The sequence below is a fragment of the Diceros bicornis genome, chromosome 2, assembly GCF_020826845.1.
Source record: "Diceros bicornis minor isolate mBicDic1 chromosome 2, mDicBic1.mat.cur, whole genome shotgun sequence".
Classification (NCBI taxonomy): Eukaryota; Metazoa; Chordata; class Mammalia; order Perissodactyla; family Rhinocerotidae; genus Diceros; species Diceros bicornis.
In genome coordinates this window covers 19600684-19625374 of record NC_080741.1, presented here as the reverse complement: position 1 = coordinate 19625374, position 24691 = coordinate 19600684, and the positions used below count along the sequence as shown (strand labels likewise).

General features: G+C 40.1%; 1 protein-coding gene across 1 annotated transcript in view; it reads right to left on the bottom strand.

The window, feature by feature from the left end:
• Positions 1 to 10858: 10858 nt before the first annotated feature.
• Positions 10859 to 24691, bottom strand: part of ACAD11 (acyl-CoA dehydrogenase family member 11) — a 77552-nt gene continuing 63719 nt past the window's right edge. The window contains exons 16-20 of the mRNA XM_058553038.1: positions 24027 to 24098; positions 22994 to 23148; positions 14244 to 14360; positions 13266 to 13375; positions 10859 to 12156 (exon numbers count right to left, since the gene is read on the bottom strand). Coding sequence (XP_058409021.1) covers positions 12048 to 12156; positions 13266 to 13375; positions 14244 to 14360; positions 22994 to 23148; positions 24027 to 24098 — 563 coding nt within the window. The 3' untranslated portion in view covers positions 10859 to 12047. The remainder of the gene's footprint in view (positions 12157 to 13265; positions 13376 to 14243; positions 14361 to 22993; positions 23149 to 24026; positions 24099 to 24691) is intronic.

Below are 24691 nucleotides of genomic sequence, written 5' to 3'. Positions count from 1 at the left end.
CCCCAGAGAATTCTCTTGAGCTCTTTCTGCCATGTGAGAACACAGTGAGAAATTAGCATTTGGAAACCAGAAACAGGGCCTCAACAGCCACTGAATCTGCCAGTGCCTTGATCTTGGACTTCCAGCTTCGAGAACTATGAAAAATAAATGTTTGTTGTTTAAGTCACCCAGTTTATGGTATTTTGTTATCACAGCCCAAGCTGACTAAGATGGGTGGAGGACAAAATAAAAAATTCAAAAACTTTCCAGGAAAGGAGGGGTACGCCACTGTGTGCCCAGCCCAAAGGATGAAATTAAACCCTTACAAATGCACATCATTGTGAAATTTTACAATATGAAAACAGGAAGTTCCTATAAGCCTCCAGGGTGTGGCAGGAGAAGGGGAGAACATTTTGATGAATAAACGACAAGCAATAGTATATATTGGAGTACATGAGGAAGTTATTTGGTTTAAAACTAATTTGGCCTGACCTTGTTTTTCCAGAAAGGCCTGACATGGACTGTTGAGCATGCTTTGTACATCTTCTTTAAACATTTACAATGTCCCAAAGACAAGAATGAGGCCCTTAAAGATAGGGATGTAGCTTCCTCCCCCCATGTCAGCATTTCTTTAAGGATAAGCATCTCTTCCTAGAAACTAAGGATTAATTACTGACCTGCTGTGCTCACCTTGTGACCACTGACCTGCTGTGCCAGCAAAGCAATCTCATGACTGTTGTAAAAGGGACATTCCTGTCATATGTGATGTATGCTCTTTGTTCCAGGACAGTATATAATCACTCCGTACACGCCACTTCTTTGGTGTGCTCCCTTCCTTTGGGAAGGCCCCCTGGGCTATAGTCCCCAGACCTGGCTCATATAATAAACTCACCCCAATTTTGATTTATGATTGATTATGGGTTATTTGTGTTGACAATTTCTTAGAAAGGAAAAAGAATCGGAATAGCACTGGGTGTCTCAATAACACTGAAAGTGAGAAGATAAGGGAGTGATGGTTTCAAAAGTCTAAGGGAGAATGATTTCCCAGCCCAGGATTCTAGATCCAGCCAAACTACCAATTAAGTGAGGGGACAAAATTAAGACATTTTCAAACACACAAGTTCTCCGATTTACCTCCCATGAATATTTTGTAAGAAGCTCCTGAAGGATATTCTCCACCAAAGCAGGGAGACCAAGAAAGGAAAGTGGGATTCTCCAAATGATGGTGAAAAGAGAACCTAAATTAAGACAACAGCTTGCAGCTGATTTAGAGCAAAACCAGACCAGACCAGAGCAGGTCAGAAGCTCTGGGAACAAATTCTTCAAGAAGATGAAATTGATAGACAACCTATGTTTATGAACAGACTGAGAGGAAGGAGATTGATGTACCTGAGGGAAGAGTTTAGAAGAGTTGGACAGCAAAATGATCGTTGGATATATGACATGGTAAGGTAAGCTTCTGATTGGTACTTACATAATTATAATGCCAATATGATTATGTTGGGAGAAGGGAAAAACAGGAAGCATATGTGTGAGTGAGTGTATGTAAGTTTGGTCGGGGGAGAAGATGCAAGACAACTGAATCTTCTAAATTAAGAAATCAATAAATAATGGCTAAAACAAAAAAAACAAGGGTAACAATATAACAGATTATATGTGAACAGTAGTATTTATCGAGGTCAGATTGCCCTGTGATCATTGTAGAATGGACCAGTGACAGGAGGTGTGCAGCTCTCTCTCAAATAGCAGAGCAAGAGAGAGAGCAAATGTGGATCTAGATAAGGGATACAAGTGTTCACTAGACTCTATTCCTGTCACTTTTCTGAAGGTTTGAAATTTTTTCAAAATAATAACTGGGACATGAGTAGTAGTCTACAGTCATGTCGCTTCACAATACAGACGTTCCAAGAAATGTGTCATTAGGCTGTTTTGTCATTGTGCCAACCTCATAAAGTGTACTCACACAAACCTAGATGGTATAGCCTACTAAACACCTAGGCTGTATGGTACTAGTCTCATGGGACCCACGTCAAATATACAGTCTGTGGTTGACTGAAACATCATTATGCAGCACATGACTGTAACTGCATTATTTAGAAGTAGATAGTCATGCTTATCGATTAGCTTAAAAGTTTTTAAGCGGTTGCCTATGGAAATAAGGAATTAGCATATTGGAGGGGTGGGGAGGAGGAACCACGGATGTTTTTTATAACTAGCTTTGAACTAGCTTTTGAAAGATTTGACTGTTGAACTCTGACATGTACACCTTTGATTAAAAATAAAAACTAAATTAAAAAAAATCAATACATATTAAGGAGAAATTAAAAACCAGTAAAACCAAAACTTTAAGAAAGCAGCTTTTGGGGGCTGGCCCCACGGCACAGCGGTTAAGTGCGTGCGGTCCGCTGCTGGCAGCCCGAGTTCGGATCCCGGGCGCGCACCGACGCACCGCTTGTCAGGCCATGCTGTGGCGGCGTCCCATATAAAGTGGAGGAAGATGGGCACGGATGTTAGCCCAGGGCCAGTCTTCTTCAGCCAAAAAAAAAAAAAAAGAAGAGGCTTGGCATGGATAGCTCAGAGCTGATCTTCCTCACAAAAAAAATAAAAGAAAGCAGCTTTTGTACATGCAAACAATGCATGGGAAATACAATAGAAAAAATATTATCCACAATGACGAAAAGAAACATAAAATATTTAGGAATAACCTTAACATGAAATGTATAAGATTTATACAAAGACTGGCACTCTACTGAGGGAAATAAAGGAATTCTTGAATAGAGAGACTCTTCTTATTCCTGGTAGGATGTTCTGATATTGTAGAGGTGTCATTTGTCCCTAAAGTAAACTCAATACAATCTCACTCAAAATCCCAACAAAATAATTTTATGGCTCATTTGTGAGAATATTATAAAAATATGTGAAAGAAAATGGATAAAGAATTGCTCAACTAGATTTTAAAGTATATTAAAAAGTTACAGAAAATTAAAACAGTGTTGTATAGGCACTATAACAAAAGGTCAACAGAACCAAACAGTCTAAAAAATCAGTCCAGGGGCCGGCCCAGTGGCGTATGGGTTAAGTTCTCGTAGCAGTTAACTTTGGCGGCCCCGGGGTTTGCCGGTTCGGATCCTGGGCACAGACCTACTCACCGCTCAGCAAGCCATGCTGAGGCAGCATCCCACACAGAAGAGCTACAACTCTACAACTATGTATGATACACAACTACGTACTGGGGCTTTGGGGGAAAAAAGGAAAAAAAGAGAAAGGATTGGCAACAGATATTAGCACAGATGTTTTTTGTTCCTCAAAAAAAAAATTTTTTCAGGAAAAAAAAAGGAAATCAGTCCAAGTATATGACAAATAGCATGTGATAAAGATGGCCTTTCCACTAAGCATGTGTGTCTATTTGGTGAGAAAGGAGAAATGGCTTCATCAAGCAACTGGCCAGCCATTATATAGATCCTACCCTATATTGGAAAGGTCTATAATAGGCCCCACCCTCATTTTCTTACGTGTACACATATTCCAGCTACATCAAAGGTTTAAAGTGAAAAACAAAACTATGAAATCTATTAAGTAAACTGAATGAACCTTCAGATCTAACTGGTTGCCACACCAGAGCCACGAGCATCATGCTTGACTTGAACATCTCTCTCACCACACCACTTTTAATTAACACTGTGTTTCGTTGCTTCTGCATCTTGAATATCTCTCGAATCTATTTCCAATCTATCTCCACCATTGTGTAGGCCTCAACATGTCGTCCCTGGATCAGTGCAACAGGATCCTAACTGGTGTCCTGCTTCTAACATAGTCTGAATCCAATCCATTCTTCATGGAGTAATATTTCTAAAGCCCAGATATGATCTTTTCTATCCTATGTTTAATGCCCTTTCATTACTCCTCACTGCCCTTAGGACCAAGTCTCGTGCCTTGTCTTGGATTGTGAGGCCTTTCATGATTTGGCCCCTACTCTCTCTGGCATCATCTCTCCTGCTGTCTCTGTATCATTCCAAAAATAGTGAACTTCTCAGTTATTAGAACTTGCCAACCATTTTCCCCCAGATCTTCACATACACTATTCTAGCCAGAACATTTTTCTCTCCTCCTTGCACCTCTGGTTATTCAGATCTGGGAGCCTTCCATGACTGCCGGAGAGCATGGACTCCTTGAATGAGAGCACTTGGTTAATTGCTCATCTCCCCACATGAAGTAAGTTTTGTGAGAGCAGGGATCATGTCTGCCTTGTCCGCCTTTGATCCCTAGAGTTTAGCATTATACCTAGAATATAATAGGCACTCACTACGTATTTGGTGAATGAATCAAACTGTGCTTGTATAAATCAGTGCTTCACTTCAAAAAAAAAAATTGGCCCCTATTCACATAGTACAAAATGGATGGTAACAACAAACAGCAACCTTTACCAATTGACGTTAACAAAGCCATGGGCTCTGTCTGAGTCAGCGCCATGTGGGCTAGTTTCCAACGTCACAAATTCCTGCTCCAGACCAGTCTCCTCTGACCTCTGCGTATTTTCAACAATGCCAGCTTCTCAGAATCTGACCCACTGAGGTTTGGGGCCAGGACTGGAGTTCCCAAATGAGGAGAAATCCCACCAATTATCTTCTTTTGCTTCCTGCTTCTAGGTTCTTTGGTTGAAGTTGCGTCCGACTCATCTTGCACAGTGGATATGGGATCTTAAAATGTTTCCTTCCTGTTCAGTGTTAGCTTTGCTGCCTCATGATTCTTTAAAGTGTATTAAATCAGAAGGCTTTCTTATTTATATCTAGTTGAAGCAACACTAGACCAACATGAATTGAAAGAATACTAGATCAACGTTAGAGCTGAGACGGAGGGCACCTGCCATCCTGGGCAACTCGACCAGTCCTCACTGAGTGCCTGCGAGGGGGATGCACTTGTGAACAGGCCCCAGGCGTCCTTGCCTTCAGGAGGTATTTCATCCACCAACAACTCACTTAACCTAAAAACCCCACCCATTTGTACCAGATAGGGCCGGATTTTCGTCAACCACACAACCTTGAGAAAATAAACTGGTACTTACACAGAAAACAATGGAAAATATTTCCAAAATTTCTGTTTTAAGTCCCTTAGCATTCGTGCTCCACTGCTGGCAAAATGTTAAAGCTTCTGTGAGTGGCTGTTTCTGCCTCTCTTCTTTTCTTCTGGATGGTTTTTGTCTCCAACTTTGCCAGCAAAAGAAAGGTTAAGAGTAGAACAAAGAAAATCATTAATTTAGTGTGCGAGGATCACAACATAATATGGGTTTGCCTGTCAAATTATTTACTCCTTTGGGATGTAGTCCAGCTGTCTTGAAGGGCTGGAAGGAGACTTCTCGCAGAAAGGTTTCAACTGGATTTAGAGTTTAAGTCTAACTTCAACCAATGGAGGAGGGTTGCCTGCCAAGGTCGACAGGTCTGTGTTGATCTGGCCTGAGAACCAACAACCATGATCACCTGAGAGAGCAGGCTGTGAAAGAAGCTCATGTGCTCCTCAGCCTCCTGGAGAAGGGAAGCTTGCTCTACGAGGCACAAAACATCTACATCTGATGAGAGGGCCACCCCTCCAGCTTTATTTCTGGCTCAGTCCCTTAAGAGTAGAAAGTTCATTTAGCATCTTGGAGACAGAGATAGGAGTTATGATGGACTAAACTGAATGAAATGCAGCAAGTAAGCCATTTGGGGACCATTTCCACTGAAGCCAAAAATCTTATCATAAACAATTCTGCAGAGGATGAGTTGGGAGAAAGTAATTGATGATCAAAGTTTTGAATTTTATAAAAAATATTGTCTCCATTTCCCATGACTAGATCCTTATTAATTCCCACCAAGCTGGGCGGACTCTGGCTCATAAATCAACTCTGTAACCTTAAGAGATTGAGTTCACACTCTTCTATTCCTATGTGTTAAAGCCATCCTTTTGTTTCTGTTCGGAAACACTAACCACCCTGAACAAATATCAATCTTCCCTCAAATGATCTTTAGGAATGGTTATACCACAGGATCCTTGGTAAACTAGAAATGCTTAGTAATTTTTTGTCGTGTTGAGTTTTTTTGATTGATTGTCCTTAAATACGGGAAATACACTGGAGTTAACTTTTTTCCTTCACCAGACAAAAACATAAAAGATAAAAATCACTGTCTTCCCTTAGTTACTGTAGCACACAGTTGTTTTTGGCGGCTCAGCATCCATTCTCCATTTCTAATAACGCTCCAAGTCCTTTCCCGCACTGAGTGTGGTTTTGGTGGGAAGGTATCCCAGTGACCTCTCAAACTCTGGAGGCCATAGGGACAGAGCTGTGCTGTCCAACACAGTGGCCACTGGCCGCATGTGACTACTGAGCACTTGAAATGTATCTGAGGAACTGGATTTTTAATTTAATTTAACTTATTTAAATTACAAAACTGATTCGATTCAGTTTTTGAAAACTTTTAATATGTTTGGAACAATTTGAGTATGTGAATCTACTTTTTCAACTGTAAATTTTATGAACTCTACATACAGTCAACTTTCCACAGTTCAAGTATTTCCAGTGAAAATTTAGCTTCCAAATTGAGATGTGCTGTAAATGTAAAATATACTCTGGATTTTTTTGGGAAAAGTGTAAAATATCTTATTGATAATTTTTTAAATTGATTACACAGTGAAATGATAATATTTGTATGTATTTTAGGTTAAATAAAATATACCGTTAAAATTAATTTCACATGTTTCTTTTTACTTTTTTTTAATGCGGCACTAGAAAATTGAAAATCGCATGTGTGGCTTGCATTACATTTCTCTTCCCTCTTCCTGTTTCAGGACAGGCTGGGGCGGACCTGTAAATGGAGCTTGGCCAACCAAGCGCTCCTCAGAGCCCGAGCAAGCGAGGCAAGGACGGAGAGCTGGCGGGCGGGTCAGAGGGCGGGTCAGAGGGAGGCAAGCCGCTGCCGGGGCCGCTCTCCCTGCCTGTGTCTTGGCGAGACCCTCCAGACTTCCTTACTCTTCTACTTTCACACTCACCTAACAAATCCCCTTTTGCTCACACTAGCCGTTCTCTTCCTGGTGTTTGCAGCCAAACACTCCAACAGACTTGATCAGGATTTGTCAGGAAGCAAGTCTCAACCCTGGACCCGCATTTCACCAGAATCCCTGGAGCATCTTGTCACCACTGAAGTCGCAATCAGCAGGGCTGGGGCTGGGGCTGGGGCGGCTGAGTCTATAGCAAGCTCCTCAGGGGATTCTCACACTCATCCAGGGTTGAGAAGCACGACTCTAGGTCTTCTTTTAAGCATCTGCACAGCCAGTGAGTAAACATGAGCCCATGGCCCACACTTCTGATACAGAGGTTAACCAAACTTCCTGGGATCCCTGCCCTCCTACAGCTGGAGGAATGCCATTCACGCATTCCACAAATATTTGCTGAGGACCTATTATGCATGCTCCAGGCACTGTCAGAGATCATAAGGATATAGCAATGAGAAAACAGACAAAAACCCCTCTCTGCTAAAGCATACTTTTTAATGGGGGAAGAGGGATAATAAGCCAAATAAAAAAGAAAGATCTATAGTATGTTACATGATGAAAGTTCTAAGAAAAAAACAAATCAGGGAAGGGTGTGAGGAATGTGTGTATGTGCATGTGTCTGTGTGTGTTGGAAGGGCACAGACATTTAGATGGGGTGATCACGGAAGGAACACCTAGAGTGTTACATTTGCAGGACAGGAGCAAGCCTTGAGACTATAGGGTGGGGGAGATTTCTAGGCAAACAGAAAAGCAAGTGCAAAAGCCCCAAGGTAGGACCTTGGCCTTGAAGTTGCCATGAAGTTCCTTAATTGGGCCACCTCCAACTTGTGAGGCTGAGGCTGAGGCTGCTCAAGGCTTCTGGATGCCAGAAGCTGCCACCAAGGAGGAGCAGTGGGCAGGACCAGGTGGTCCTGAAGGGGGAGGGGAGGGGAATGGTGGGGTCAGAGCTCTGTGCATGGACTTGGTGAGGCCGTTGCCTTAACGACATCCTCTACCTGGTATAACTTGGTGTGCCATTTGAAACTTAAATTCACTCTTTGTCAATTTAAGGATCTCAAGAGGATTTGGAGTTAGAATAAGTAGCTTCTAGACCAGATACCACCTGTGGCCAGAAGGCTGCCCTACCACACCCAAAATACTCCTTGCTGAAGAGGGACCCTCAGCCTCTCACTGGGGGCACTATGCGTGTTTTCAACCAGCTGACCAGGAGCTGGGTCTTTTTCGATGCCCAGCTAGGAACACCCACCTGATTTCCAGGGACCTCTATACCAGGCCTGCACATGGAGATGTGGACTTGACGCCCAAGTCTGTCTGTGTGTCTGTCCAAGTAGACTGCTCATACGTGCCTAGGGACAGACAGCTTGTTCGTAGTTGGGTTTTGAATTTTTTTTTTAAATGCATGCAAGTAATCAAAAGTAAAACTAAAGTAGCCTAATTTCCCATGAGTAGGTGGAGAGCTTTCCCTTCTACACAGTGAGGAAGGGTTTGAATCAATAGTCCCAGCCTGCTGGGATAAGTGAGAAAACCCAGGAAGGCTCTTTTTGCACATTCTTTTCTCATAAAAATGCTCTATTTTAACAGAAAACAGTAAATATTGTTTCTAATTTTACAAAAATCTGGGCTATTGGAGGAACAGCAGAGAGCCAATGTGACTGGTGTGAAGTAAGGAGAAAAAAAAAAAAGGCAGAAATTGAAGTCAGAGAGGTATGGGCGGCGGGGAGAGGAGGCGTCTGCAATCTCTACTCTACCCATTTAAAACAGTGAAATGCGACTCTTCTCCAGGTGGTATTAGCCGCCAACCCAGTGGGCGAAAGGAACCCAGTCCACGTGCCCATTCTCCATTGGAACAGTACTTACTTGGGGTGGACTGAGAGAGGCACCACCCCAGGACAGTCACCCTTTGTTTGTTCACATATTTTTGGGTGATGATAAGGCATTGAAAAGCCCTTGTTTCACAGAGCTTATCGCAACCTCACACTCCTACACTAGAATGTGCATGGACTTTCTTCATGATAAACACATAAGCACCACAATGTGAAAGAGATACTGGAAAAAAGAGAAATAAAAATATTGAGGCAGGATCATAGACTCTAAATGCTCTTTGTCTGCCCTGAATTAAGTGAGGACATTTCCCAGAATCCTGTTTATTTGGAAAATTGGAAAATTCTAGCAATCACCAAAAGTGGTTTTGCTTTTCTTAGGTATCCTGACTTCCCTCTGTACCTAGACCTGATCACAGTACTCTGGCTGATTAGATTGGGTCAGACATCAGGAAATTATCAAAAAGTAAACCTGCATTCCCCTGGGTTGTTAAATACTCAGTAAACATCTGTTTCATCAACTGATTTGCCCAAACTGCTGGGTGCTCCCCACTGCTGGGGCACTGAGGTCCTTTCTGAGCCCGTTTTTCTCCAGCGACCCAAAACCCATTCTGGGCCTGTTGTCCAACCTCTGTGTTCACGGGCTGGGGCTCAGGATTCTGCTCTGTTGTTTGCAGACCTATAAATAAATGCTTTGCCTCCTCACTGACTGCAAATTAGGGATCAGGAGAGCATCCATGCACATTCATTCATTCATGCCTTCATTCTCTTTCCTTTTTTGAGTGCCTACTGGAGGTCAGGCATGGTTCCAGGGATTGAGGAGACCCCCTAGTACAAAAAAAGTGAAATAAGTGACTATAGGAGGGGAAAAGTGGGGCTTACACTCTAGTGAGAAGACCTAAATAAGTACATATGAAATATGTCAAGTGATAAGTGCTGGCCCACTGTCCCAGGGGGACTGCTGCATAGTGACTCCCGGTGACAGCCTGAGGAAATCCTAGAAATGGCTCTGAGGCTCCTGTGCTTACAGTCAGTTTATTCACTCACTGTGACTGAGGCAAAGGGTCCCTTGATCTTACATTATCCTTTGGAGACTGGAATTTTCCCTTTTAAAACAACCCTTCCTATTCTTTATAACATTTTATCTGAATAAATTAAGGGCAGGGGAGAGGGGTGAATATTGATCACATGGAGTGACTTCCTTAGGGATGGCTGTGTATGTGACAGACTTAGATAAACACAGATTAATTGAAACAAGTCAACCACCAAGTCAGAGGAAAGAATTATCACAAGATTATAAGTACCAGACATAACTTTTAATTATAATTGTTCAGAAACAATCCTGATTTCTTCTAAGTATAACTTCAAACTAGTAATGAGGTTAAATAGCTTGGGCTATAAGATTTAGCCACTTTAAATAAGGATACCTTATAAAGTACTTTATTGTGGTTCACAAATATCAAGGTGCTTCTATATGGCTTCTATGATTGTCACAGCAGAACTTCAGTAGATACAGAAAGAAAAATGAGGTGCAGAGAGGTAAGTCTCAAAGGCAGATGTTTAAGAGGCCACATTACACACAAGGAATCAGAACCCAGGTCTTTGTCAAATGCCTGCTCCCCACCCGCACTCCAAGAAGACATTTAAATAACAATTGAAATAATCTCTGGACACCAATAAATTCATGTGGTATGTACGCTTTCTAATAAAACAGAGTTTCAAAAATAAAAATACTTTCGGGGCCGGCCCGGTGGTGTAGTGGTTAAGTTTGCACGCTCCACCTCAGCGGCCTGGGGTTCACAGGTTTGGATCCCTGGCGTGGACCTATGCGCTGCTTGGCAAGCCATGCTGTGGCGGCGTCCCACATACAAAGTAGAGGAAGATGGGCACAGATGTTAGCCCAGGGCCAACCTTCCTCAGCAAAAAGAGAAGGATTGGCAACAGATGTTAGCTCAGGGCTCATCTTCCTCACCAAAACAAATCATAATAATAAAAAAAAATTTCATTTTAAAATTTAAAAATTTACCAGTTACTATTCCAATGGCATTCACACTAAAGAATGAATAACAGGTGAAATTAATTTTAATAATATATTTTAATTCAATATATCCAAAATTTTATCCTTTCAACATGTAATAAATACTTAAAAAGTATTGAGATATTTTAATTTTCTCATATTAAATTTCTTCAAAATTTGTGTGTATTTTATACTTTATTTTTTAATTCAGATGCAAAATTTTCATTCACAACACTTGCTCTGCATTTAGATTTCATAAAATTTACATTTGAAAAAGTCAATTCACATACCCAAGTTATTCTACGCATACTGAAAAGTTTTACAGTAACTGAGTTGAGAATCGATATTTAAATTAATTAAAATTTTAAAAAATACAAATTCAGTTCCCCAGTTGCACGAGCTACAGTTCAGGTGCTGCAGAGTCACCTGTGGCCAATGGCTGCTGTCCCCGACAGTGCTGATTTAAAGAGCCACAAGGAGGTTGCTATTAACAGGACGGCATTCAAAGCAGACTGTCTTTAATCTCGTCTCAAAACTAAATAACTTCCTTGTAGCTTAAACTCTCCACTGTTCTCATCAACATATTATAAATAATTAAAAATTTTCTTAATTTTATTTTCTCATATCTGCCATGTTTTCTAGTAAACTTTAAGCTGCATTTAGATTTTATGTGTAAATGCTTCCTATTGAATTATGAAGAAGCTTATGATGATGTGAATTCTAAAATGATCCAGTCAGTCATGCCTCTCTCCCCAAAGCAAACATTACTACAAAGTGTTAAACCAACCCTTAAAACCAGTGTTAAAAAGGAGATCTCATTATATTTTTTACGAAGTAATGATTAAATATTCCTTGAATATTTATTTAAATAGAACAATTCCTGAGAATCAAAACATGAAAATATTTTTATACCTATGCTTTAGTTCTCCAATTTAGTTCATTATCTCTTTACAAGTTGAGTGTTTAAAATATAAATGCAAAACACAGGAATTAGACTGAATTACAACAGCTACAGAATTTCTTACTTAACTTACACCTATGTGACAGTTGAAATTATAAAACCCACTCATCAAAATAGATGATCAAAAAAGATCAAAATCTTTACTGAAAGTGAGTAATTAATCCTGCGCTCAAGCTGTTGCAAAACCAGAATGCGATTCAAGAGCGGACCCCAGGCCGTCTGTCTGAAGGCGGGACGCCTCTCCTCCCTACAGCTTGGCCCTCAGGGCTTGGTCCCGCAGCTCCATGGCTGCAACAGCAGACAGGTGGACTTCATCGGGCCCATCTGCTAAGCGCAGAGTTCGCGTTAGGGCATACCTGGAAAAACAGACAGCAGGGATGGCAGGAGTTATCAGAGAGGAACATGATACTTTAACGTCAGTCACTCTGATTCTAAGCCATGACTATTAATTTCTGATATCTCGCCGAGGCAGTGATAAGAAAAAGAACACGGGGAAAATCAAGGAATGAAAGCCCAAGGATTTCTGAAATGCCATCTGCAAGTTCTCACCTTGGGAAGTGGAATCTCAAATGGCACAGGGCAGTGGGCTCAATCTCAGTCTTGGTTTGCTATAGGTTAGCAGAAGTTGCTAGAACTAAGAGCTATCTTAGGTAAGCCACAGGCAGTGAAGTATAAACATATAATACTTATATACTATAGATATATAGTGCTGTAGATTTAGTTCTCTCTTAAGGTTAAAAATTGATGGGGCACCAGATTCTTATCTCCAGTGTGATAGAGAAGGGGGCGCCGTAACCGTGTGGTGATGGGCAACCAGAATCTGCACCGGGGATGGTCATTGCATGCCCTGCTGCAGATGGGGCCGAAGCCTCCGTGTGGAGGTGGTAAACCGTCCTAAGTACAGACCTAAGCCTGGCTCCAGCCTCCTTTTGGCCATCTCTGCTCCCTCCTCCCTTCCTGTTTCAGGGTGAGCCCTCACGCTATTTCGCTGTAGCTCAGGAACTGCAGTGTGTCCCCTCAGTGTAAAAGCTAACATGAACGAGTGCAACGATCACTGTAATCATAAGAGCAACACTTTACTGGTGCTGAGCTCTCTATTCAAGTACCCATGTTACTTCATTTAGCCTTCAGTTTTACTTTAGCGTTAGTTATTTTCTTCTTAACCAACTAGTGTCAAAGCATCTGTAGATTTTTTTTTTTTTTTTTTTTGGTGAGGAAGATCAGCCCTGAGCTAACATCCATGCCAATCCTCCTCTTTTTGCTGAGGAAGACTGGCCCTGGGCTAACATCTGTGCCCATCTTCCTCCACTTTATATGGGACGCTGCCATAGCATGGCTTGACAAACGGTGCCTCGGTGTGAGCCTGGGATCCAAACTGCTACGCCATGGGGCCAGCCCCTGCATCTGTAGATTTTTAACACCAAGCCTATCAAATGTAGATGGCTATTAAACGACATTCACTCACATGTTAGCCAGAGGGTAATCCTGGGAAACGCCTGCACCTCCACACACTTGGATGGCCCAGTCAATGATTCTGCAGACGGCCCGAGGGGCAGCCACTTTAATCATTGCAATCTAAATAAGCAAGATATAAAAAGAATGTTCCTTTCTTAGACAATACACAATGTGGCAGAATTTGATATAATCTGTATTTTCTTTGTGAAGTGAAACAAGGGAACTTTCCCACACAGATTAACCACTGAAACAGGATCTTTGATGAAAGCCAACAAAGAGATCTGCTGGAATGCAGCTAATGGCCATATTTCAGTCAATACAGACCTTCTGGAAAGAGATATCTCTTCCAAATCACATTTTATTAATTTATTTATAACTTGCCTTGTTTCCAAAAGGATTTCAGGAATAATCATATTCATCACCTTAGGGATCATCAAAAGAGCTGAAAAGTCTTCACTAATCACCACTAATCATTTTTTTCTTATCAATTTTATTGGTTTTTAGAATTAAACGATCATATTCTTATTCCATATAAGCCAGAAACATAAGAAGGCAGGGGATAAGAGGTGCCTCTTATGAAATATTTACGATGCGGCACGTAGTGCTATGCATTCTATAGCATCTTGATCACTCTTCACCAGAACCCTAGGCCACAGGCAGAAAGGTTAGATACTTTGCCCAAGGTCACAAGGCTAGCAGAAAGTGACATACTGGGTACAATTCCAAGTCTGCATAAAGTCTAGAATTTCCCTACTCCCTGTTGCTGCATCTCAAGAATGCTAAAGATATTCTGCATCCTGAAAATCATTCCCTAAAGCAGCCCATGAAAGGAAAACTAGCAAGTAACATAGATTTACAATCTTTAAACCAAAATCACATGGAAGCTTCCAATATTCTGCGTGCCATCAAGGCGCCATAAAACTTGAAATGCCCAGTGGGTGGGAGGAACTGGAGACGGCTTGGCAGGTGGTCGTCCAAGGGGCCTCACCTCCTTCTTAGCTCCAGCGCTGCCCAGAGTGTCTATGCTGCGGGCGGCTTTCAGGGTCAACAAGCGGATCTCCTCGATGGCAATGCGGCTTTCCGCAATCCAGTGAGCCACCACCTCCTGCAGGGGAGCAAAGGGCAGCAAAAAGGAGGAGGACATAAGCTGGCGTCTGATGTCCACATGTAACACGGCCTCGTAGTTTGGTGAAAACACTCTCTAGGCCAAGGACTGTTCCCAAGCCTTACTCTGTATATTTTTAAAAGGAAAAGTTAATTTGTTTGATATACAGCAGCCACCACATACCCATGGAATGCTGCAATTAACATTGGCAGATTTTAGAAATTTTATTTGCTCAGAAAAATCATTTTTCTGAGCAATGTCTAAAGTCAAGATGGCTGAATTGAGGAACTGTCTTATTGCCAAAACACTCCTCACTGACCCTCTTGAATGCTAATCGCACAGTCTCACTGAAACTTGGATAAATGTATGGTGGTAGACCTGCTTATAGACAGTCTAGATAACCCCCAGGACAATTTCCGTGTGGGGATGGTCCTATAGTCCTTTGTTGTGTTATTTATTTAGTAAAAATTACCTTTTTCTTTGGGGAACAGTTCTACAAATTTTAACACATGTATAGATTGGTGTAACCACAATCAAGATATAGAACAGTTCCATCCCCCCCTAAAACTTCCTCATCCTGCCCGTTTAGTCACACCCTCCCCCACTCCTAACCTCTAGCAACCACTGATGGCTTCTCAATCACTATAGTTTTGCCTTTTCCAGAATGTCATATAAATGGAACCATACAGCATGTATTCCTTAGAGACTGGCTTCTTTCACTCAGCAAAATGCCTCTGAGTTTCATCCAAATTGTTCTATGTATCAACTGTCCATTCCTTTTAATCACTGAGCATTATTTCATTGTAGGGATGTACCACAGTTTGTTTATCCATTTACCCGTTGAAGGACATTTGGGTTTTTTATAGTTTTTTGTGATAATTAACAGAGCTTCTGTAAACATTTGTATATGGGTTTCTGTATGAACATACCTATTCTTTTTTTTTTTTTTTTTGTGAGGAAGATCAGCCCTGAGCTAACATCCATGCTAATCCTCCTCTTTTTGCTGAGGAAGACTGGCCCTGAGCTAACATCTATTGCCAATCCTCCTCCTTTTTTCTCCCCAAAACCCTAGTAGACAGCTGTACGTCATAGTTGCACATCCTTCTAGTTGCTGTATGTGGGACGCGGCCTCAGCATGGCCAGAGAAGCGGTGCGTCAGTGCTCACCCGGGATCCAAACCCGGGCCGCCAGTAGCGGTGTGAGCACTTAACCGCTAAGCCGTGGGGCCGGCCCATCCTATTCATTTTTTAAAGCAGATGCAAAGGAGTGGAATTATTACGCCATGTGGTAAATGCTCATAAGAAGCTGTCAAACAGTTTTCCAGAGCGACTGTACCGTTTCAAATTCCCACCAGCAGTGTATGAGAGTTCCAGTCGCTCTCCAAACCATCAGCACTTGGTATTGTCAGTACTTTTTTATTTTAGCCATTTTAACAGTGTTCAGAGGTATCTCATGGTATTTTGTTTTTGTTGTTGTTGTTGTTGTTTTTAAAGATTTTATTTATTTATTTTTCCCCCCAAAGCCCCAGTAGATAGTTGTATGTCATAGCTGCGCATCCTTCTAGTTGCTGTATGTGGGACGCGGCCTCAGCATGGCCGGAGAAGTGGTGCATCGGTGCCCTCTCACGGTATTTTGAATTTGCCTTTCCCTAATGGCTAATGATGTTGATCACCTCTTGATGTACTTACTTGCCATCTATATATTCTCTTTAGTGATGTGTCTGTTCAAGTCATTTGCCCATTTTTTTTAACTGGGTTGTTTTCTTACTGTTGGGTTTAGGGAGTTCTTTATTAAGGATACAAGTCATTTTTCAGATAGGCAATTTGCAAATATTTTCTTCCAGTCCATAGCTTTTCTCGTTCTTTTTGTTTTTTTGCTGAGGAAGATTCACCCCAAGCTAACATCCACTGCCAATCTTTCTTTCTCTTTTTCTATATGAGCTGCCACCATAGCATGGCCACTGACAGACCACGTGGTGTAGGTCCATGCCCGGGAACCGAACCCAGGCCACTGAAGCGGAGCATGCCAAACTTAACCAGTAGGCCACTGGGGCTGGCTCTTTTCATTCTCTTAATAGTGACTTTCATAGAGCGAATATGTTTAATTTTAATGGAGTCCAATTTGTCAATTTTTTCTTTTACAAGTAGTGCTTTTGGGTCATGTCTAAGAACATTTTTGCCTAATCTCATGTCATGAAGATTTTCCTTCTGTTTTTTCTTTTAAAAGTTTTATAGTTTTTACCTTTTACATTTAGATCTATGCTCCATTTGGAGTTAAATTTTGTGTAAGGTGTGAAGTTTAGGTCAAGTTCATTTTTTTGCTTATGAATGTCTAATTGTGCCAACACCATTTACTATAAAAACTAACCTTTCCCCATTGAACTGCCTTTGCACCTATATAAAAAATCAGTTGACCCATATTTTTATGAGTCTATTTCTGGACTCTCTATTCTGTTCCAAAGACCTATATGTCTTTTGCTTTGCTAATACTACACTGTCTTGATTGCCACAGCTTTTAGTGGTCTTCAGATCAGATAGTGTGATTCCTCCAACTTTATTCTTCTTTTTCAAACAGTTTTGGTTATTTTAGTTCCTTTGCATTTCCTCATAAATTGTAGGATCAGCTTGCCTATATCTACAAAACTGTCCTGCTGGGATTTTGATTGGAATTACATTAAATCTACAGATCAATTTGTGGACAGTTGACATCTTTACTATGTTAATCTTCAATGCATGAACACAGTATTTCTCTATATTTATTTAGGTTTCCTTTGATTTCTTTTATCACTATTATAATTCTTAGCATGTGGATATTGTACATGTTTGTTAGATTTGTTCCTATTTCTTTTTTTAGTCTATTGTAAACAGTATTTTTAAAATTTTAGTTTCCAATTGTTCATCACTAGTATATAGATATAAGATTGATTTTGTGTGTTGACCTTGTATCCTACGACTTTGCTAAGCTCTTATTATTAATCTTAGGAGGGTTGTTTTGTTTTGTTTGGTAGATTCCTGAAGATTTTCTAACAATTATGTTGTCTGAAAATAGGAAGTTTTATTTCTTTTTTCCCCAACTATATGCACCTTGTTTCTTTTTCTTGTCTCACTGCATTGGCTAGAACTTCCTCTATGATGATAAACAGGAGTGGTGAGAGTAAACATCGTTGCTTTGTTCCCAGTCTTGGGGAAAAGGCATTTAGTCTTTCATCATTAAGTATGATGATAGCTGTAGAATTTTTTAGATGCTCTGCATCAGGCTGAATAAATTCCTTTCTATTCCTAGTTTGCTGAGAGTTTTTATCATGAATTGATGCTGAATTCTGTCAAGTGTTTTTCTGCATCAACTGATATGATCATGTAGTTTTTCTTTTTTAGGCTGTTAATGTGGCAGATTACAATGATTAATTTTCATAATGACTGATTTTGGCATATGAATCAGCCTTGAATTCCTGGGATAAATCCTACTTGGTTGTGGTATACTATTGTTTTTACGTATCGCTGGATGTTATTTCCTAATAGGTTTTTGCATCTATATTGGTCTGTAGTTTGTTCTTGTCTGGTTTTGGATTAGGGTAATTCTGGTCTCATAAAATGAATTGGCAAGTGTTTCCTCCTCAGTTCTATATTCTGGAAGAGACTGAGGAGAATTGGTGTTATTTCGTCTTTAATTATTTAGTAGAATTTACCAGTGATGCCATGTGGGCCTGAAGACGTAAAACTGTCCCTTATTTGCAGATGATATAATTATCTGTGTAAAACCTCAATCTACAAAAAAACTCCTAGAACCAATAAGTGAGTTCAGAAAGGTCACAGGATACAAGATAAACATATAAAAATTAATTATATTTCTACATACTAGTAATGAACACCTGGACCAAACTAAAAGCATGATATCATTTACAATCACTCAAAAAACTGAAATACTTAGATGTAAATATAACAAAACATGTATAGGACTTGTATGCTGAAAGCTACACATGGAAAATAAAAGAAATCAAAGGAAAGCTAAATAAATGGAGAGACATACTGTATTCATGCATTAGAAAACACAACATACTAAAGATGTCAATTCTTCCCAAACTGATATATAGGTTTAACACAATTCCTATCAAAATCTCAGCAAGATTTTTTTGCAGATATAGACAAGATTATTCTAAAATTTATATAGAAAAGCAACGGAACTAGAATAGCTGCAACAATTTTGAAAGAGAAGACTAAAGCGAGATGAACCAGTCATCCTGATTTCAAGACCAATTATATAACTATAGTAATCACGCCTGTGTGGCATTGGCAGAGGGACAGACGATCAACAGGACAGAACAGAGAACTCAGAAACAGGCCCCCACAAACATGCCTGACTGATTTTTGAGAAAGGCATGAAAACAATTCAATTAAGGAAGCACAGCCTTTTCAATAAACAGTGCTGGAGCACTTGGACATCACCCATAGGCAAAGAAATAACCCTTGACCTAATTCTCATACTTTACATAAAAATTAACTCAAAATAGATTGCAGACTCAGATGTAAAACATTTAGAAAAAAATTACAGGAGAAAATCTTCAGGATCTAGGGCTAGGCAAAGCATTCTTGGACTTGACACTGAAAACACGATCCATAAAAGGAAACCTGCCAAATTAGAGCTCATCAAAATGAAACAGTTTTGCTCAGTGACAGACCTTGTTAAGAGGATGAAAAGATAAGCTACAGAGTGGGAGAAAATATTTGCAAATCACATATCTGGCAAAGGATATTATCTAGAATATACAAAGAACTCTCAAAACTCAACAGTAAAAAAACAGACAATCCAGGTAGAATACGGGCATAAGACATGAACTGAAGAAGACATCAGATGGCAAATAAGCACATGAAAAGGCATTCGACGTGATTAGCCATTAGGAAAATGTAAATTAAAACCACAATGAGATATCTCTATAAACCTATCAGATGGCTAAAACAAAAAAATAATGACACCATCATATGCTGGCGGGATATGGAGAAACTGGATGACTCACACATGACTGGTGAAAAAGGAAAACAGCAGAGCCATTCTGGAAAAGACTTTGGTGGTTTCTTAAAAAAACCAAATGTGCAACTACCATATGACCCAGCAACTGCATTCTTGGGCATTTATCCCAGGGAAGGAAAGACTTCTGTTCACACAAAAACCTGTACACAAATATTTATAGTAGCTTCATTGGTAACAGCCCCAAACTGGAAACAACCCATATCCCTCAACAGGCGAATAGTTAATCAAGGAAGCTACTCAGCATAAAGAGGAACCAACTATTGATACACATAACCCGGATGAATCACCAGAGAATTACGCTGACTGAAAAAAACCAACCCCAAAAGTTTCCATACTGTATGATTCCATTCTTGAAATGACAAAACTATAAAAATGAAGAACAGATTAAAGGTCACCAGGGGCTAATGAGGAGGTGGGGGTGAGAGTGAAGTGGGTGCGGCTATAAAAGGACAACACGAGGGGGCCGGCCCCGTGGCTTAGCGGTTAAGTGCGCGCGCTCCGCTACTGGTGGCCCGGGTTCGGATCCCGGGCGCGCACCAAGGCACCGCTTCTCTGGCCATGCTGAGGCCGTGTCCCACATATAGCAACTAGAAGGACGTGCAATTATGACGTACAACTATCTACTGGGACTTTGGGGGGGAAAAAAAAAAGGAGGAGGATTGGCAATAGATGTTAGCTCAGAGCCGGTCTTCCTCAGCAAAAAGAGGAGGATTAGCATGGATGTTAGCTCAGGGCTGATCTTCCTCACAAAAAAAAAAAAAAAAAAGGACAACACGAGGGATCCTTGTGGTGAGGGAAATGTTCTGTATCTTCGTTGTATCAATGACAATTGACCTTGTACTATAGTTTGGCTCTGATCTTGTACTATAGTTTGGCAAGATGTTACCATTGGGGGAAATATCTGGGTTAAGGGTACAAGGGATCTCTCTCTATTATGTCTTACATCTGCATGTGAATCTACAATGATCTCAAAATAAAAATTTTAATTAAAAAAATTGGTACTTGCTTCTCATTTGGCTTAGTGAACTTGCTCTGAGTTTTCCCCATTGGTGAAAACGTGGAAGAGGAGTGGGGAGGTAAGTGGAAGAATATGGACACAAAACCTCACCATAAATCCCACAAGCAACCAAACTCAGAATTCAGCACTGAAACTCAGGAGACATAACAAATGCTTCTGGTTGGCTGTAATAGGTTTTCTTCATTCCCAATTCTAACCATAGAACTGGTGTTTTCAATGGAGAATAATATTTGTTAAGATAAGTTTGACCAGCAGACAATTACAGTGCTCTGATTTGACCCACATTAACCTTCCACAGCCACCTTTATGCTTGGTCATGTTTGCTCTAGTACATTTCTTCACCAGTGGATATTTGATCAGTTTCCCTACCAGTGATGTTCAATAGGATAGCCGGTAACCACATGTGGCTATTGAGCATTTGAAATACACCTAGTCTGAACTGAGATGTAGTATAAGTGTGAAATACACACCAAATTTAGAAGAATCAGTATTAAAAAACAGAATGTAAAATACCTTATTAATATTTTTATATTGATTTCATATTGAAATGATAACATTTTGGCTATCTTCAGTTAAATAAAATATACTATTTAAATCCATTTCATCTATTTCTTTTTACTTTTTAAAAATGTTGCTACAAGAAAATTTTAAACTACATTTGTGGCTCACAATATATTTCTATTGGACACCTCTGCCCTAGAAGTTGAAACAAGGTTCTGAATTAACTTCAAACAAGCCACCAGTGGTCAGTGAGTATCTTTCTGATGGCTGTAAAACTGGGTGATTATAACGTCATGAACAGACCCAAAATGCATTTACTTCTTAGCTTTAGAATAAAGGAAACCGTTCTCAGTTGGCTCTCCACAGACCCTAGATTTGCTGAAAAACATTAAATGGGTAGAAACTGAGTGCTCTAAGGGGTTGCCAGATTTATTTACTAAGACAGAATTTTGATACAGAACGTTTTGATTTAGCGCCTGGAATTATTTAGAAGGCAGCTGGAAGGAGTCTCCAAATTCAGAAAATAGAATGTTACTTTAACGAGTTGAAAAAATTGAAAAAGTTGGCCCAGATTTTTGTTTATGACATGCTCACACATCTCTCTTGCTTCTGCCAGATCATTTTCTTTGTGCCAAAGGCAAGAAGTTTCCAGCGAAGGAAGGTATAATTTTGAAAAGCTCAGGCTTGTTCTGCTTGATACATTAATTCTAAAAAGTAGGAGGGAAATTTCCCTCTAGTACAGTATTAAACATCTCTCATGAAAGCAACACTTGAGCAGAGTGCTTATTGTGTGTTCAAGATGCCTGTCCGTCAATGATTCCGTGTCCTCCCCTCACCCTGCTCCAGGGTTTGGACAGCAATCTTGAAAAGAGAAAAGCGTGGGAAGTGACAGTTGCTGCTGTGAGCAACTCTTCAGCTCCTAGTCCAGCAGCAGTGTGGAGTTGTATCCATGGCCCAAAGGGTCACACCTTCTCACCTCCTCCCACAAGGCCCCTCCAACAGCCAAACCCTTGCCGTTGCCGTATACTTAAGAGGTTCCCCACAAATTATTCCTAGAGGTGTGCCATACATCAGGCTGTATTTTTCCATAAGAACAATGTTACAACTAAATCATAGATGTGCTGAATAATATTTCACAAAAAGCCAACATAACCTACATGCAACATTTACCTAATTTAACGTAAAAAATACAGTGCAAAATTTTATAAGATGGTCACAAACATACTTTACAAGAGGACCAATGTACTAAAATATACATGTCCAACAAACACAAACACAATTTCATCACCACAAGTTTGACTTAACACTAACATGTTAGCAATCGTAAATACTAAAGATTTAATAATAACTTTTCTTGCCTTCTTAAAAGTTAGAAGGGCTTTTTGGGGAATGATTTGGATATCCCACTTCTCTTAAAAAGTTTCCCAAGGAAGTCTTATTCCAAGGAAATAATAACTTCTTTTCCTTCTTGATAAATATTCCCTAATTTTGATTATATTGCCCACATGTAACTATACTGTTTATTGTGCTTTGTAAACAACTCAGTAGTACATAATTTATAGGTGAGAATTCAAAAAATCATGAACATCCCACCAAATGTTGGTCCCATTTCTACTTGTCTTTCTCGACAGGGAACGCACTTCTTCCCGAAGCAGGTCATTTCATTTTTAAATCTCTCTCCTTTCACTGAGTTTTGGGCTATTTTACTATATCTCTATACTTATCTGTCCTAATTTCTTCCAGAAAGCCAAAGAACAAGGCAAATCCCTCTTCCTTACGACAGCCCTGTCTTGTCCACAGAGAGTCCTAATGTACCCGGTTCTCTAGAGAGTGAGTCTGAGAAAGTTGGAGGAATTGTCCACACTCTGTGTGCTGAGGTGCTGAAGCACTTTAGGAGTTACTGACTCTTTCACAAAGATAAATCTCTCTCATCAGACTATATTTAAATACAGATATTAATATACTTTGTGGGAAAGAATCACCTTGTTTATGTAGAGGAAATCTCTCTCTGACCAAGTAATGCTGTTTTGGTTCAAGGTTAGTGTAGTTTTTTGGGCAAAAATAAATTCAAATAAGTAATCATCCTTACATGTGAATACAGTTTCTTCTTAAAGGCCACCCTTTGTGTTGCCCGTTCACACATGATCTGCAAAGCGCATTCTGCCAAACCTACTGTTCTCATACAGTGGTGGATTCTGCCAGGTCCAAGGCGGCCTTGGGCAATTTCAAATCCCCTACCTTCACCTGTGATAAAGAAAGGAGAAATTTGTGTTATTTACACAAATCCTAAGAAAATGATGAGCTGCCCTCAATAAAGATGGCTTTTTGGTATGAAAAAAGTCAGTTCTATAATAAGGTTCATTATACATTCGTGAAACTTGTGATTTCTACATTTTTTTAACCACCATCATCAAATATTTCGATCAAATATAATAACTGTCTCTTGAGTACCTACTATGCATAAGCTACATTTTGTGCTGCAATGGCAACAAAGGTAGATAAGGCACAGGCCCAACCCTAGGAGTTTAGAATCTAGAATAGGGGGCAAGAACACCAGGGATAAGGGATATGGAGAGGGACAAAGAAAGGCAAAGGAGGGAGAGATTGTAGCCTTAGGGCCTGGCAGGCACCCGGAGTGTGTTGAGCGGATGGCGTGAGGAACACAGAAACCCTCCTGAAAGACGTGCCATTTGAGATGTTCTCTGAGGTTGGGTAGGATCACAACAAGCAGGAGGATGGAGTCATTCCAGGCATACAGTGTTCAAAATTATTTATGCCTCTAATGTGTATGCAAGGCTTGAATTCAGAAAGTACTGAGGTTTTCTTAAAACAAGTAGAGGCCTGAAGATCATGTTTTAGGAAAAAAGTGTATTGTTCTGAATTGTGTAATTTTTGTATTTAGCTATGTTTTCAATTGATGTGATATACAAAAACAAATCAAACATTTAAATAAAACCTTATTCCATGTAAGATAATCTACAAAATGAAAAATTTTTCCTTTATAAATGGAGTAAGAGGGGAAAGTATCTAAATCAAGGTAGACTTCATATCTTTTCCAAATTTCAACCTGAAAATATTTTAATACACAATACTAGAGAATAATTTTTCCAAACTTATCTCACCTAGTATTAAATTGGTGGCAGGAACTCGCACTTGATTAAAATGGATCTCAAAATGTCCTCCATGAAAATTATCTATAAAATAGAAAATAAAATTTTAAAGAGCAAAATGAGTTGGCCAAAAAAATAGTCACATATAATTAATCTGCTAAGTATAATTACTCAAAGAAAGCAGGATTTAAAACCCTCCTCGTATGTCACAGACATTCCTAGGTAGACCTGAGCCCTGAACCCCCAGTATCCTGTAGCCCAGAAAACTCATCAACTCCTCAGGTTAGAAGAGATTGTAGAAACCATTTGATCAGAGGTTTTCGAACTCATTCTTTGAAGTTGTAAAAGCAATGAACAGGGAAGACAGCTCCACAGCTCCAATTAGACTATTTTATTATTGCTGCTTCTTTGAAATTTTTTATAGATGGGCTTCCAAAGAAAATTTTGCTTGGAAAAAGAAAGGTTCCAATGGTTCAAAACTTCGAAGTGAGTAATGTAATTCAAGTTTCTTATTTTATCATTGTGGAAATCAGTGCCCAAAGATGCAAAGAGCCTGCTCGTAGGGACAGAGCAAGCTCAGCATTAGAGACAAAGCAGAGACTGGACTTGAAGGTATGTTTACTCCCAGTCCAGGCTTGTTCACTATGTGTTTGCCTCTTGAAAATGCTGGCATTTGA